A 15,258-nucleotide genomic window follows, 5' to 3' on the forward strand; every position below is an offset into this window, starting at 1 on the left:
TCCCTGTTTGAGCCAAGGGACATTTTACTATTGGCCTCGGCGTGTGCAGAGCTGGGCCAAAGACAACTGTTTTGAGGGAATCCTGTCCCAAAGGTTCAGTCTCTGAATGGAAGCTATCTAAAAGGTCTTCCCCTTCCACGCATTTCCAATTGCAAGAGGCTGCTGAGTTAGTTAGTAGGCAGAGTCCTCTCTGAAGTGAGAGCACTGCTCCCTGTCTTCCCTAACACCCTTTTCTCCAGGGCTGTGTACACTTACTGGTGTGTTATTTCATTTCTATGACACTTGCAGAAATTGCAGGGGACCGGCCCACTCATCCTGACAGAGGAGGAGAAGAGAACGCTGATAGCAGAGGGGTACCCAATCCCTACCAAACTGCCCCTGACAAAAGCAGAGGAGAAAGTGCTGAAGAAAATCCGCAGGAAAATAAAGAACAAGGTAAATGTTAGTTAGTTTTGCTGGGTAATTCCTATTCATCCTTCATTTAAAAAAATGCTGAAACAATTGTGCAGTAATGGCCTGTGGTACAGTTGAATGCTGTAAGATGTCTTTTAATAAAGTGTTTTTTTCTTTCTTCCTGAACACATCCATCAAATTGTCTGTCACTGTGACAGTGTGCCTCGGTCTAGTTATTTACCTGAACACATGAACAGTAGAGTATTTAGCAAGCAGGGTATCAAGTTGCTGTTGCTTGGCTCCATTTTAAAAACAGTACAATCCTACCCTTATGGTAGGCAAAGACCTCTGTATTCTTTCCATGGTGATGAAGGTGGTGTTTTCCACTATTTCGTGTTTTAAAATCTGTGTATTTCAGTGCCCTAGTCTTTTGATCACTGAATTCCATGACCTTTAAATGAGTGATTGATACCAAGGCTGTGAAATGCTCTACAAGACTTTTCTTTCATCCAACGTGGGGAAGAGCCTAGTGATAGGGAGGAAAGCATTTTTTTCAGACCTGGCCAGCTCGCTTGTTCTAGAGGATATTAGTACATCTTTGAAGGTCAATGCATTTTGTTACTGGTTTTGCAGATAGAGGGGTAAATTTGCCCACACTAAGTTGGAATTTGGTCTTGTAATGTATTTTCTCAAAATTTTTGGAGATGACCTTGTGCATTTCATGTACTGCTTTCATATAATCAGAGTCATTTATATTGGAGAGGATTTCTGGAGATCCTTTGGTCCAACTCCTTGCTTTGAAAGCAGGGTCAGCTTAGAGCAACTTGCTCAGGGGCTTGTCCAGTCACGTTTTACTGTCTCAAAGGGTTACAAGTCCCCAGCTTGCATTTGATGCCTCTTGCCATTTTGCTGTACGCTTCTGAGAACACTCTGACGTCATCTTTGCTACGCAAGATAGTTGAAGACAGCAATAGGATTCCTTCCTTAGCCTTCTCTTTTTAAATCTGAACAAACTCAGCTTTCTCTGCCTTTCCTCGTATGTCATGTGCTCCAGCATGCTTATTATAGCAGTGGTCCTCCTCTGGGCTTGCTTCTGTACATCCAAAGTATTTATTTCAGAGCCACAAACTGTGCACTGTACTCAGCTGTGGTCTTGCAGGCTCTGAATAGGGAGGAAGAACCACTTCTCTCAACCTGCTAGCTACAATCTTGTTAATGTAGACCCAGATCTGGTTGGCCACCTTTGCTGCGGGGGTGTGTTGCTGACTTATGTTTGACTTGTTGTTCATCGGGACATGCAAATCTTTTTCTACAAAGCTGCCTCCTAGCACATGCAAGGGCTTTTCCTTTCCCAAATGCATTGTCCTGTGATCATCTTTTAGTATTTGTCTTAGGATATTCTCTCCAGGTGAATCTGATTTACTTTTTAAGGTTAGTTCTGTAAGAGCGGGGAATGTTCTTTTTCATGCTACTGAGAGGAGCGGTCTTGCTTCAGGATGTGGAAACAGACCAAGTCAGTGCTTTGCTTACCAGGAATAGAAATGAGAACAGCACGGTGGCTTGAATCGAATAACGTCAGGGCTTTTTACCAGTTTATTAATTTGTCTCTGATGCTTTTTTTTTCTATGCAAATATTTGGTGTTTTTCTTCCTTTTTCCTTAGATCTCTGCCCAGGAAAGTAGAAGAAAAAAGAAAGAATACATGGACAGTCTGGAAAAAAAGTAAGCCAGCCTCCTTCCTGTTTCAAGCGGGCCAATAGCACTAGTTGCTGGACTGGGAAGGGATCCAGCTGTTGATGCTGGGACTGTTTGGTGCACAGAGTGCCAGCTGCCATCTCGTGGTTGTGACTGAGAAAAGGCCCTTCTTCTGGCTTCTGCTTGTACGGGTGCTGGGGTGCTGCATTCGTAACTGTGTCTGCCTCCAGCAGGTTGCTAACTTGCCGACAAAGACTTTAAACCCTAAATAAGGCAAGACCCATCTGCTGTCAACCTGCCCCTCATGCAGCTCTGTTGGCCTAGCTGGTAGGCAGTGTCCAGGGAAAGGCGGATTCAGAGTGAATATATCCTGTCTTCTAGCGCAGATGGATACAGACATAGGAAGTGGGTGAGTCAAGACTGCCTGGGAAAATAAGCAGGACTCAGGAAAACAGCATGTGACCCATCGACTTCCTTTAGCGAGAAGGAGCCAAACCCCCAGTTAGTGATTTATATCCCGAGTTAATCTTTCTTCCAACAGACAAGTATTCTAGTATATATTTCTATTATGCACTCACCATATGGATCTGTTAAACCCATTTGGTGATATCCTTGAGGTAATTTCCTTTTTTTCTTCTTATCTCTTTATGGATGAGTCTTGCTTTCTCAGAGGTACTCTTGTGAAATTCTCCCATATACATACAGATATCAAAAGTTTTTCGTTCTTGAAGCTATTCTGGCTGGTCGTGTTTGTCTTTTTAGGAGTCCTGTATTTTTACTTGCACCTCTTATTCAGCATGTCATATGATAACCAACTTCAGTTTAGGAGGTTTTCAGGGGCAGTGTGGAAATGAGCACTCTCTTGTAAATTAATCCTCCTGGCTTATTAACCTCTCTAAACTTGAAATTCAAGGATCTGATTTCAGAAGCATGGCATTTGCTAAATTGCTTGGTGCCTCATCCTGGCAATGAAATGCAAACATTGAACACCTTTTCACAAAATACTTGCTAACAACATAAATATAGCATGTTCTGTGACTTTTAAAGTATCTGTCCCATGGCCTGATGCACAGAGAAAGTCTGAGCAGGGTCTTTGCTGTTGTTATTTCAATGGGCAAAAAGTAGTTATAGCCCATCCTGAATGAGCTGCACCTGCTGGGATGTAGTTGAGCACTGTAAGCAGGTGCTCCACAGCTAGTAGTATCTTTTGCAATGTCTTTTAAACCATGAAGTATGATTAAAGATTTTACTAAAGGTCGTTGGTGAACTTTTCATTAAGTGTAGGCAAGATTATAGAGCTCTCTGTGAAAGCAAGCTTCATAAATGACTGATGTTTTACATTCTTCTTTCTTTCCTTGTACTGTGTCCAGAGTTGAGACTTGTTCAAATGAAAATAGTGAGCTGCGTAAGAAGGTTGAAGTCCTGGAGAATACTAACAGGTAAGGTACGGAGGGAATAAAACAAAACTAGCATGATATTGCAGCGAAAAGTGAAAATCTGGAAGTTAAGAGATCAATTGAAATGTGAAGAATAGCTGTATCTGATCTGGTTAATGTCAAAGAAAGATGAGGAAGGCCAGTTATCGTGACTGCAGTGTGATTTAAAGCATAGAGGCTTTGATGTCAGGTATTAAACTGTCCCTCCTAGCATGTGGTATGCTTGAGAAACCTTTTAGCACTGTTCTTTGAGTTCCTCCACTGCCCAAGGAAACATGGTTAGTGACACGTGAAAACCAAGAAACTACAACCCAACTCTCTAAATTGTCTTTATTTAGTGAAAGACTGTTTTGACACGAGATCTTGACCTGGAGCATGACACTTCTAGAAATTACAGTGCTCAAGAGTCATTCTTAGTTCTTTTTGGACTACTAGATGTCATGGCAATTATCGTGCACCTTTCTAACCATCTCACACCCCAGAATTTCGTTCATTTGGAGGGGGAAAATCTACTTCTTGTTTCTTCATTTCTGAAGAAATGGGTGACTCAGTAGTGTTTTTTTCGAAGGACACATGGCAGAAAATGTTCAATAGCTGAGCTTTTAATTGGATGTTAGCTGAGAGTATCAGTCATGGCTTATGGTCGGTGTTTTCTCTAACAATGGCAAACTCTAATGAGTAGGTACTAAACAAGTCCACTGTTAACACCTCCTAGTTAGAGGCATTTGTAGTGGTGGTTGAATATTACCATTGAACATGATGGTGGCACTGAAGTTTAGGAGGAGGCTGAGTTCTGAAGATAAGACCCGCGATGATGGAAAATGGGCCTAGAGCTTGTCTGGCAGCCAGTGTATTGCTAATTGAGTGGCATGTGTTGTTTCTAATCTCCAGATCCAATCTCTAATTTCATGGAGCCAGACCCTGTAGCACTGTAATTTGCTGAAGAGTCTCCCACACACTGCTCATGCATAAAGACATCTGCTGCTTGTTTGAAGAGAGCCAAGCCATTTCTGTGCCTCCTGTATCTTCCTCTAGGGTTTTACATAAAAGAACCAAGAATTGTTCTATAGGTGTGGAGTAGGGTTTTCTCTTCAGGATCTGTCCCAGGAGGTGCTGAAGCCAGCCGCTCTAAAAAAAAATGGTGCAGCGGTGGAATAACCACTCAGGAACAACATGTTGTCAAGCCTAAAATTGTTCTCCCCGGTTTGGCTGAATTTGGCCAGCTGCTTTAATCTTGGAGTTGTTGCAGACGCAGTCATGAGAACAGCTTTGTTGGTATTGTCCATCCTTTTAGACAGGATCTTTAACATCTTCTTTATTATTTGATGATCTTAATTCTCTCATGCTAAATACTCTAAAAATATTTAGCTGAGTGATATCTCCAAATCCTTCGTACTCTGGGCATGTGGGATGAGTAGAATTGTTTTCTTCCCTCTGCAGTAGCATTGATATTGATTTGTAATGTTCTGCAGAGAAGCAGATGTTCCTGACCCTCTGCACAGAAATTCTTGTAATTCATGGAGATGCTGTTTTGACAATTTAGATACAAACTGTACCTAAAATCTGTTAAGGCTTCAAATTGAGGTACTGAGAAATTTGTAAAATTGCCTGCTTTCATCAAGCCTGAATTATGTAACATGCCACATAATGGTTTTTTTCACCTTAACCCCAAAGAGCCACTTTTCTTATTTAGTGCATAAATGTGCAACTATCTCATTCAAAGCATGGTTCTAGGCCCTTGTTTAATTTACATTATCTGCTTCCTATGGTGAATTCAAAATGTCTGGTTTCCTTATTGGTATTTGCACAGAGCCTTGATGTGGCATCCAGAAGCTGTTCAAATGTTTCAGAACTTGTCTTCACAGGATCCTATAGCTGGTACTTCCAGCTATGTCCATAGCTACTTCTCCTATGTACAGTCAGGAATCAAACTTCAAAGCAGTGATGGTCAAAGTTATGCAGTGTTAGTTTATTTGTGGATGCGCAAATTTAAATATTTAGGATTTTATTTCTCAAAGTACCTATCACACAGTCCTACGCACATGTATCTTACTATGCCCAAAGAAGAATCCCAGTTGACTTTAGTTGCAACTTCGAGTGTTTAATGCAGTATAAAATTAAGACATTGTTGAAGGTATTATCTAAAAGTAGATCTACAACCATTAGAGCTGTTCTTTTGTTGTGAAAAATTGTAGGGTGGAAGAAAAGTAACAGGAAAATAAGGGCTGTGATTACATGTAAAACTGCTCATGCATTCAGCATGAATGACGACAAAGTTGTTTTTTTACCTTGTCGCAAAATTGGGCTATAGCTGCTTACTGAAAAAATTCATGCACGTGTATGTGCTGTCAGTCTGTATCGTGTTTTTACAGTCTGGCTTGAGTTGAGAGGAACTGAAGGGCAATTTCCACAACATGCAACTATTGAACAGCAGAGTTTCCTTTCAGTATGTGCAATCAGTTTTTTAGAGCATGTTATTCTATATATAGAACGCATTTTGCACGGATACATACCTAAGGCTTCAGGGAAACCCTGCTTGTATTTCGAAATCTGGCTCCAAACATGGAAACACTAGAATTTTTTCTGGTAAAAATGTTCATACGTTATTCTCAGTAACATGAAAAAAATTGGAAGAATCTTCCCTCAGAGCCTGCCTTTGCCTGAAATTCTGGATCTGAAAATATGTAATGTAAAAGGTGCAATTGTGGTCAAAAACTTTGCATCCAGAAGCATCTCCCTTGACATTTATGCATCTTAAAAGGCAAGGCAGGAGGCTGGGGATCAAGACGCAGGGGAATTTTTAATTCTCATTACTGAGTGGGTGACTGCAGCATTTTTGGCACCTTTAGTATTAGAACACTAGCATATGTTTCCTCTTCTAATTTATGTGACTCAGTCCCTTAAAAGAAACCCATCCAAGTTCCTTTCTAGGCAGTTTTCTCAAAACTAAGGAAGCACATTATTGCATGCATATCTGTTATGTCTTGTAGCCACAAGTGAGCCGGGCTCTTACTGGTTTCAGTAGCATCTGAACATGTGGGGTACTACTGTCTTGAAAAGCAATGGGTGTGAGAAGAAGCTGGCACCGAGAGTTCAACTAACTTGTACCAGTCACCAAGGCGACTTGATCCACTCAGGTTTTGGCACTGGGACTGAAGGCAGAAAATACCAGTAGTCTAGGGGGTTGAATATCGTCTCTGACACCAGCATTGTCTGGCTGGGAGCCATGACTATTTGGGCTTAAAGACAGTATTGAAACATCTGGTACTGTGTATGACGTATGAGAAGCAGTTTTGCTTTTCACTTCTGTTGAGTCTGTATTTATCATAGAATTGTTTTGGTTGGAAAAGACCTTTGAGATCGTCAAGTCCAACCATTAACATAGCACTGCCAAGTTACCACTAAACCATGTCCCTCAGCACTACATCTACATGTCTTTGAAATACCTCCAGGGATGGTGACTCAACCATTCCCCTGGGCAGCCTGTTCCAATGCTTGACAACCCCTTCAGTGAAGAAATGTTTCTTAATATCCAATCTAAACCTCCCCTGGTGGAACTTGAGGCCATTTCCTCTTGTCCTGTCACTTGTTACTTGGGAGAAGAGACCAACCCCCACCTCGCTAGGACCTCCTTTCAGGTAGCTGTAGAGAGCGATAAGGTCTCCCCTCAGCCTCTTTTTCTCCAGGCTAAACAACCTCAGTTCCCTCAGCCACTCCTCATAAGACTTGTTCTCTACAAATATATTGATGATCACTTCTCCTGGAGAAATGATAGACATAGGATCCGATTAGTATATGGTTGAGAGTGTCACAGATGGACAATGCATGCAAGTAGCTGCTTGAGTTGCTGCCATGGAGTAATGACTAGCAGGTTGTGTAGATGTCCACGCTGACAGACACCTTAAAGGCAGTAGCTTTATACAGTTGGGATGTCCTTCCATTTCTCATGCTCCTGCTTAAGCTATTGAGCAGTCATCTAAAGATTAAGGTGCATATCAATCTGACCCACCAAGGGTTTATCAGCACCAAAGCTGCCAGACTTCACTGATTTGCATGGCTGTTCCTTTATTTGAGGCTGGTAAAGCCATTTTACCAAGTCATTTTCAAGGAGTGAAGGATCTGGATTTAAGTTGCAGTGAGATATCTTGCACTTCACTTCAGATGACCCTTATAATAGTTGACAAAGCATGGCAGCCCTGAACTGACTCCTTGTTTTCAAAGCAACAGAACAGTGTATTTATGCTGGAACGTCTTTGATGTAAAATCTCTGGATTTTTTCTTTGTAATTCAAATGAGGACAAATTGTGGATTTTTTTTCTGCTTTGAGGTATTCTTGTCTTTCAGTGAAAACTTTACTTTGGGATTTGCTGTCATAGAATCATAGAATTGCTAAGGTTGGAAGGGACCTTTAAGATCACCAAGTCCAACCATCAACCTACCCTGACAAAACCACCTCTAAACCATGTCCCTACATACCACATCTACCCTTTTTTTAAACACCTCCCTGGGCAGCCTGTTCCAATGTTTGACAACCCCTTCAGTGAAGAAATGTTTCCTAATATCCAATCTAAACCTGCCCTGAGATAACTTGAAGCCATTTCCTCTCGTCCTATCACTTGTCACCACCTCTCTACAACCTCCTTTCAGGTAGTTGTAGAGATCGAGAAGCTCTCCCCTCAGCCTCCTCTTCTCCAGGCTAAACAACCCCAGTTCCCTCAGTAGTTCCTCATGAGACTTGTCCTCCAGACCCCTCACCAGCTTTGTAGCCCTTCTCTGGACACGCTCTGACACCTCACTGTCCTTCTTGTAGTGAGGGGCCCAAAACTGAACACTGTCTTTCCTACAAATAGGACAGGCAGAGAAGGAACCTGTATGTAGACTTGGAAGACAGAGTAATTTTTCTCTCTCCTTATCAAAATTAGGTTTTGTTCCTCACAAAGTAGATAAATTCTTTGGAAAATCTTGATCAAAATAAACAGTATTTGGTGTCTCCTAGAAACTGTCTTTTTTGTTTAAATCAATGTTGGATTTTAAATGTAAGCACTGAATTGAGGAAGCCTCCCAGGTGGCTCGGTCCTGGAGTGACAAATTTCCTCTCCTTAATCAAAGTGTCACTGGAAGCAGAGGGGAAGCCTTGACTTGTTCCTTCCTTTGGTAGTGAAAGGGACTCCTCTGAAGATGAATACATGAATGTGCACATGAAAACAAGACATCACAGGCAAAGTGAATTTGCTGGCAGTGTGTGGAAGGGAGAGCAGGAGTCTTCAGTCACTTTACAGCTTTCCTATGAGGTGCTTCCACTGGCAGGAAAAAGCGTGAAAGCACGTTCACACCTCCTACGGAGGTGACCCTCTAATTGAATATCACTGGGAAATGTGTCAGACACAGTGAAAATAATCCCTGTGGGTGCAAACCCCCTTATGCATGCTGCCTTGGGATTGCATTTTCTCCTGTTAGGACTTGGCCACAGGCAGTGTGTTTCACTAAAAGCATTCGTGGCCTTCCTGCTGCTATTTAGAGGGATCATCTTCATTTAACCTAAGTTCCTCTCTCCAGCAGAGAGCTGCTCCTTTTCCCTCTCTTAGTCCAGATCATCCCTGCAGCTGTTCAGTAACAACAAAAGCAGCTTTTGTGGGGGAAAGGAGATCTTTTGACCTTGGAATCCAGTCTTCCACCAATCCAGATTCAAATAGAGAACAAAAGCACCAAGCCCATTTTGGCAGTGGCAGGATAAACTGGTATCATCTGTGAACAAACAAATTTGCTTCTTGCTGTTGCCTTGGCCCTTGTTCTTTGTTTGAAAACACACCTGTAGCCTGTCAGCTCCCAAAACTGAGTCCTTGTCCGCTGAGAAGCAGACTGTAGCTCTGCTCAAACAGATAAATGACTTGGGGGAGAAAGACATTTTATGAGAAGGTAGTTGGTAAATAAGGTGGGTGATGAATCTTCTGTGTATAGGAGACCTCAGAATACCTGCCTAATTATACTTGCCAAAAAGAGAGTGTTTTGGAATCAGCTCTCTGGGCCCACTCTGCCCAGCAGGTTTTTTAAATTGGACACAAAAAGGCAGAGATAAGCAAAATGAGGAGAAGTGCCTCTTCTCCGTTGATTTCCTCACCAGCCATTAGCTGTTTTCTCACTGACGCCTCCACAAAAAGTGGCAAGAGCGATCAGCGTTTCAAGGCTGCTGCCGCTGCCGCCAGCCCCCGAGCTGGGGAGGAGGAGGAGAGCTCCTTCCTCCTCGCTCTGCAGAGCTGTTCTCTGTCGAGCCCAGTGACTCAGGCCTGAAACGGGGGGAAAATTTAGTCTCCTGTAATAGCACAGAAAGTGCAGGGTTAAAAAGGGATTGCTGTATAGCATAGCTAGTGGCATATGGTGGGAATACTGTATGCAGCACATTCTGTGCCGGAAAAATATATATACCAAGTCTTTGTGAACCCTATGCCGTGTAGTGGATGGGAGGAGGAATTGGGGAGAGATGCAGAAGGGAGGAGGGAATTAGGATGGTCTCATTTGCGTGGTGGACAGAGTTTTCATCTCTTAATTTGCCTGTGGTCTCTCTAATAGTGAATAAAGGACTGAATTAGACAAATCACTTCCTTTTTTTTTTAAATATTGAGTTGCAGAATAAACCATGCTCTCAGGAGCATGCAAGACTTCCTTTCTTAATAAGTTGAGAAGGATCTGCTGGCCCAGATAAATCTCTGCTGTGAGCATGCCTTGTGCTCATTTCAGAATGCATTCCTGAAGTCCTTGAATTCATTAAACCCTAATTAGCAATGAGCATTGATGATTAAAAAAATCTATAATAATAGGCAGACAAGTGTATATTGAGCTGTGGAGGCACCTCTGGGTCTGTCCTACAATTAGCTTTTAGCCAGTTTGATCTTAAAATAATCCTTCTATTTTCTCTGACACCCTAACCTTGCCTCTTGCCTTAGCATTTGACGTCACAGCCTCCAGAACTGTTGCCTGCAGTTTTGTGGGGGTTACCCTCTGAAATAGGTTGTGAGACTTACAGGAGAAATGAAGAGTAAAATTGGAAACAAACAGCAAAGTTAATGTCCTGATGCAGAATTATACTATATTTGACTGCGTCGAGGGCAAGTGTTTGGATTACTCCTTGTCTGTTAAAAGGCTTTCATGAAAACAAAATGAAAACTGCTGTGAAAAGCCTATATCAGTCATTCTTTGAGAGTAAATTCCTAGTACCTTAACTGTAGTAATTGATGATGATACAGCAAAAAAAAAACCAAAACAGCCAGAAAGACAGAATGCCTTCTTGGTCTGGGACTGACTCCAACCAGAACAGAATTGCCATCATGGTTGGGACGTCTGAAAGCCACTTGAGGCATCTGTGATTTTTGTCGACTGCTGGAGGATTCGGCAAATAGGAATAAAGTGCTCTATTTAATAAATTAATTTATGAGAAATGAAGTCTGTGCCTATGTCTAGCTTTAAGACCTTCTCTTTGAAAATGGTCCAGCATGTGGTCCAAAACACCGTACAGCAGGTTTTCAGAAAAAGGAGGTAGCTGTATACCTCTACCACCAATTAGAGCAGTTACAAACTTGCTTCTGCACCTTTTCACATAATCAGAACCAGGTGGTGGAGGCATCTAGGCTCCTGCACCTAGAGCAGTTTCAATTGCTTGTATGCGTACCAGAATTGTTTCTTGTAGAAATGCCGAAAATACAGTTTTTATTTATAAGAGCCTTCTGAAAGTGCTGAAGAAGTAATTGTTCGGGAACATTGGTTGAGGGAAAGCCAAAAGACCTTTTTGAAAGGCCTAGATGTAAAAATCTTGTAAAATTAAAAACATTCCTTGCTGCTAACTTCAAGGGGAGGGCTTTAATGTTCTGTACCTTGTCATAAATGTTATATTATTGCCAGGTGTGGAACTGGAAGCAGAAAGCTGTTTAACCAGCAAGTACATCAGTGCATTTGATCTTTGTCTTTGCTTTCCAGAACACTTCTGCAGCAGTTGCAGAGACTCCAAGCCATGGTTGCTGGGAAAGTGTCCCGTTCATGTAAAGCAGCTAGCACACAGACAGGGACCTGTCTTATGGTGAGTGTATCTAAAGTTGGGACTTGTAGGGGAATGAGAATCTCTTTCTACCGTTCAAAGGCACATCGCTTGCTCTGCGAAGCCCCTCACTTGCAAATTCTCAGCTTGGGAAACTTCCCTTCAAAATTTGACAATTGATTTTGAGGTAGGTGAGACTCTTGGCTGATGAAGATTAATGGTTGTGGGAAGGCATTAAATTATGGAGGAGACTGGGCCTGTGCTTTTTATTGGATGCTGCAGTGATGAAAGAAGGAGCACTGCCCCTATGAGTGACCTGTTTTATTATTTCCTACAATATTGTATTTGAGAAATGGTGTCTAGAGTTGTAAAATAAAAACAAGGGTGACCTTTGATGCCCAGTTCTTTTGATACCAGTAAAAATAAACTTGCTCATCCAAATAAAAATATAACTAAGGCTGTAAATCTACTTCTGGGCTATTTCAGCCATAGTAGTCAGGATAAGAAGAGAATTAGAATGGAACTTTTCCATTTTCCCTCCTTAGACTCAGCCAGCAAGTTCCCTTTATACTAGTGCTATAAATTGATGGAAATTATTTTCAAGGCCTAAGATGTTCTCCTATTCTGCCAGCCTCTCTGTCACTTCGAAGCAAGACTGGGGCCAGCAGCACAAGTAACCTTGGAAATTCCCAACAGCGTCTGTAAAACACACATGGTGGTGGTGTCTGCTTTTCAACTTTGGGAGTAAATAAGGCTACGAGTCAAAAATGGTGGCAGACATTGAAAACAAACTCCAGCATTGAAATCTGTATTTTAAAACACTGAATTATTATTGTATATGTGCCTTTGCTACGAGACATTGTATGTAGTGATGAAAATAGCCTCAGATTATTTGTTTTGAAACAGTATCAAATCTGCTTTGTGTTGATTCTTAGTTTTGATGTGAGTGTGTGGGCCAAGAGCTGGTGCACTTACCTCTTCTGCATTCTTCCTTTGCCAGATGGTGGTGCTGTGCTTTGCAGTAGTTTTTGGCAGCTTCTCTCAGAGCTATGGGCCATATCCTTCTGCTACAAAGATGGTGTTGCCCAGGCAGCATTCCTCGCCAGAGTCCTACACAGACTCCATTGGTAAGTGACAACTATCCCAGTCTTGCTCCCTGCTTGGTTGTGCTTCGGCAGTTGTTTTCCACCCCTATCCCTAACCCCCTCCTCAAGCACCTCTCGCTTCTCTGCTCCTTAGCGGGCCATTCCTTGATAGACCTGTGTCTTTCAAAGGATAGCTTGGGAAGCTGTTCTGATGGCAGAAGACTTTGTAGACATGGGCAAAGCCTTTCCCCACTAGCCTGCTTGGTATTTCTGTTTAAAGCAGTTCTGTTTCTGTTTGTGGAACTAAAGCGAGTGGCCTGTAAAAAGTAGCAGGATTTCTACTTGGTAGCAAATGTTCATACTGTTAAAACATGCAACTGATATCAGCTGGCGTGTTCTTTGCCAGCAGCAACAAAGATTTAAGGACTGAGTGGGAAACTGTTAGCACTATATACCTGTAATGAAGCAGTTGCTTTCAACGTATATTATTAAAGTGATTGTTTCATTTTGTTCTTGTTTTGTGAATAATTCAGAGCTTTGTGATCCCTACCTGGACCACTGCTGTGGTATCTTTCCTCAGCTATCAAATTACCAGTTAATCACTATGAAAAGACCTTTGCAGCTTTAGTTCTGCTCTGACGGTTTCCATTTCCTGAAAGGACATGGGCTGTTGCCTGAGCTGCCTGTTTCTCATCTCTTTTCACCTTTGTCTTTGTATGCAGTGAGGTCAAGGAGTCTGCTAATTTATGAAGAGCCTCACCAACTGGAGGAGTCGTCAAGCCCGGTCTCCTTTGCAGATCGCAATGACAGGCAAGCAGACACCTCCAAATACACAGCACTGTCCCTGGAAGCCATGCCAGGGACACAGCAGGATGATATCATGCAGTTCACAATAGCCAACGAGACGAGGCTAGAGAAGTCGGTGCTGCTGGGCCTGCAGCAGCACAGGTGAGTGCAGGGTGCCTGCTTGTCATATGGGTGTTCGGCATCACTGTCATTTGTGCCTGGGGGCCAGCAGTAAGACCAGGGGCTCAGCTGTGCTGGGCGCTCTGGGATGTGAAGTAAGAGTTTGGTCTCTGTCTGAAGAGCTTCTAGGCAAAGTTATTGTTACTCTGGAGAAGTGGTTGCAACAATATTGTGGTAATACAGCTACCAAACTCAGTGCTTCTGCCAGAAACCTATCCCCTATAAGCCCGTTAGTTGTGCCTATCCACTTCTTTAAGCACTTACTTCTGTGTCCCCTAAAGGAATAAGCTTTTGCCAGTTGGGTGGAAGTGTGAGGCTGTGACTCACTGGGCTTTCTACGAGGTTTGGGTGTGAAGAGCTGGAGCTTCTCGCAATAGTGATCTTACTAAAGCATCACTGTGAAAAGTTTGCAGGATTTGGTCTTAACAGGCAGACCTTTAAGGCTATCTGAACTACTTAACACAGAGCTCCTTCATATATTTTTTTCTTTTAGCAGAAATCTAAGTTTTTAGGGCCTCTGCAAAGAGAGCGTTTCACTGGTTTAAATATGTATGTGCAGTTTTCTTTCCACTTAAACTTTTCTCTGTCCTGCCACTGTTGTGTTGGCCCACATCTTGGTCTCTGCTAACAAGCAGTAGCAAGCACGCCAAACAGTAGAGAGAGGGATTTTGTTTGAAAGAATAGTATTCTGAGGGCTAGGATGAGCCATATCACCCCAAGCATGCCTTCTGAGCACTTGTGTCGAAGTTATACCTAGAGCCAAAGAGATGACTAATTTGGTGTGTTACCATACTCCAACTGACAAGTACCTGGTAAATACCGAGTGTCTTTTTAGCATTAGCCAATTCAAGCAGGATATGCGCTTTTAAAAATGCGTTAACCTTTGTTGGTTTGGTTTTTTTGTTCCCTGCAGAGTCAACTCCGAACTAGAAGGAAACGAAACACTGAAGATAATTGAAATAGACAGAAGAGTCAATGCCACCTCTTAAAAATAAAAAAGGCCTTTTTTCTTGACTTCCCTCTTTCCCACATATTTTCAACCAAAGTCCCCCTGACTTGTCATCCTCAGTGAACCAAAGCACAAAAGAGAGGGAGTTCAACTTCTGCATTGACTGGTGAGGCTGTGACCGCAGATGGGATCTCTTGTCTTTGTAACTCCCTTCCTCACTTCACACACAGTCCCTGTCTTTGCTTTTGTTCCTTTCCTGTCTGATACTGCAAGGGCAGGATTGAATTATGATGGCAGATGATGCCAGCAGTGTGCCGGTGACTGGTGGGTGTGCGTGCGTGCAGGCGCACATCCTAATCTGAGCACAAAAAACATTCTGTAGAAGAGTGGAATATGCAAAACTGATGGGAGCATGTGGGTGACAGGTTTCTCGGGAGAGGGAATTGAGAGAAAGAGGAGATGCAGCATAACGCTGCTCAGAATCTAGCCACAGCACCGTGCCTACTGGTCTACAGCACTTGAGCCTTTTGGGGATACTGAGAAGCACGAGTCGTCTGCTTCTGAAGGGACAAGAATGGGCCCTGATACTGTTGAGTTAACAGCACAGGCAGGAGAGGGGTGGGCAACGATGCTGCTGAATTGTCCTCCCCTAGCTCTTTCTCTCTTCTCCCCTCCAGCCCCTTTATCAATTAGAGGGGCAGGTTTCTCT

At 42.7% G+C, this 15,258-nt stretch overlaps 1 protein-coding gene across 1 annotated transcript in view; it reads left to right on the forward strand.

Moving 5' to 3' along the window:
• CREB3L2 (cAMP responsive element binding protein 3-like 2) overlaps window positions 1-14,974 on the forward strand; it is a gene marked incomplete at its 5' end in the record, with an annotated part of 35,685 nt that extends 20,711 nt beyond the window's left edge. The window contains 7 exons of the mRNA XM_009887067.1: window positions 289-435; window positions 2,056-2,114; window positions 3,458-3,526; window positions 11,492-11,591; window positions 12,550-12,676; window positions 13,357-13,582; window positions 14,514-14,974. Of these exons, the coding sequence (XP_009885369.1) occupies window positions 289-435; window positions 2,056-2,114; window positions 3,458-3,526; window positions 11,492-11,591; window positions 12,550-12,676; window positions 13,357-13,582; window positions 14,514-14,589 (804 nt within the window). The remainder of the gene's footprint in view (window positions 1-288; window positions 436-2,055; window positions 2,115-3,457; window positions 3,527-11,491; window positions 11,592-12,549; window positions 12,677-13,356; window positions 13,583-14,513) is intronic.
• Between the last annotated feature and the right edge of the window lie 284 nt (window positions 14,975-15,258).

This window comes from Charadrius vociferus, unplaced genomic scaffold (assembly GCF_000708025.1).
Source record: "Charadrius vociferus isolate BGI_N301 unplaced genomic scaffold, ASM70802v2 scaffold756, whole genome shotgun sequence".
Taxonomy (NCBI): Eukaryota; Metazoa; Chordata; class Aves; order Charadriiformes; family Charadriidae; genus Charadrius; species Charadrius vociferus.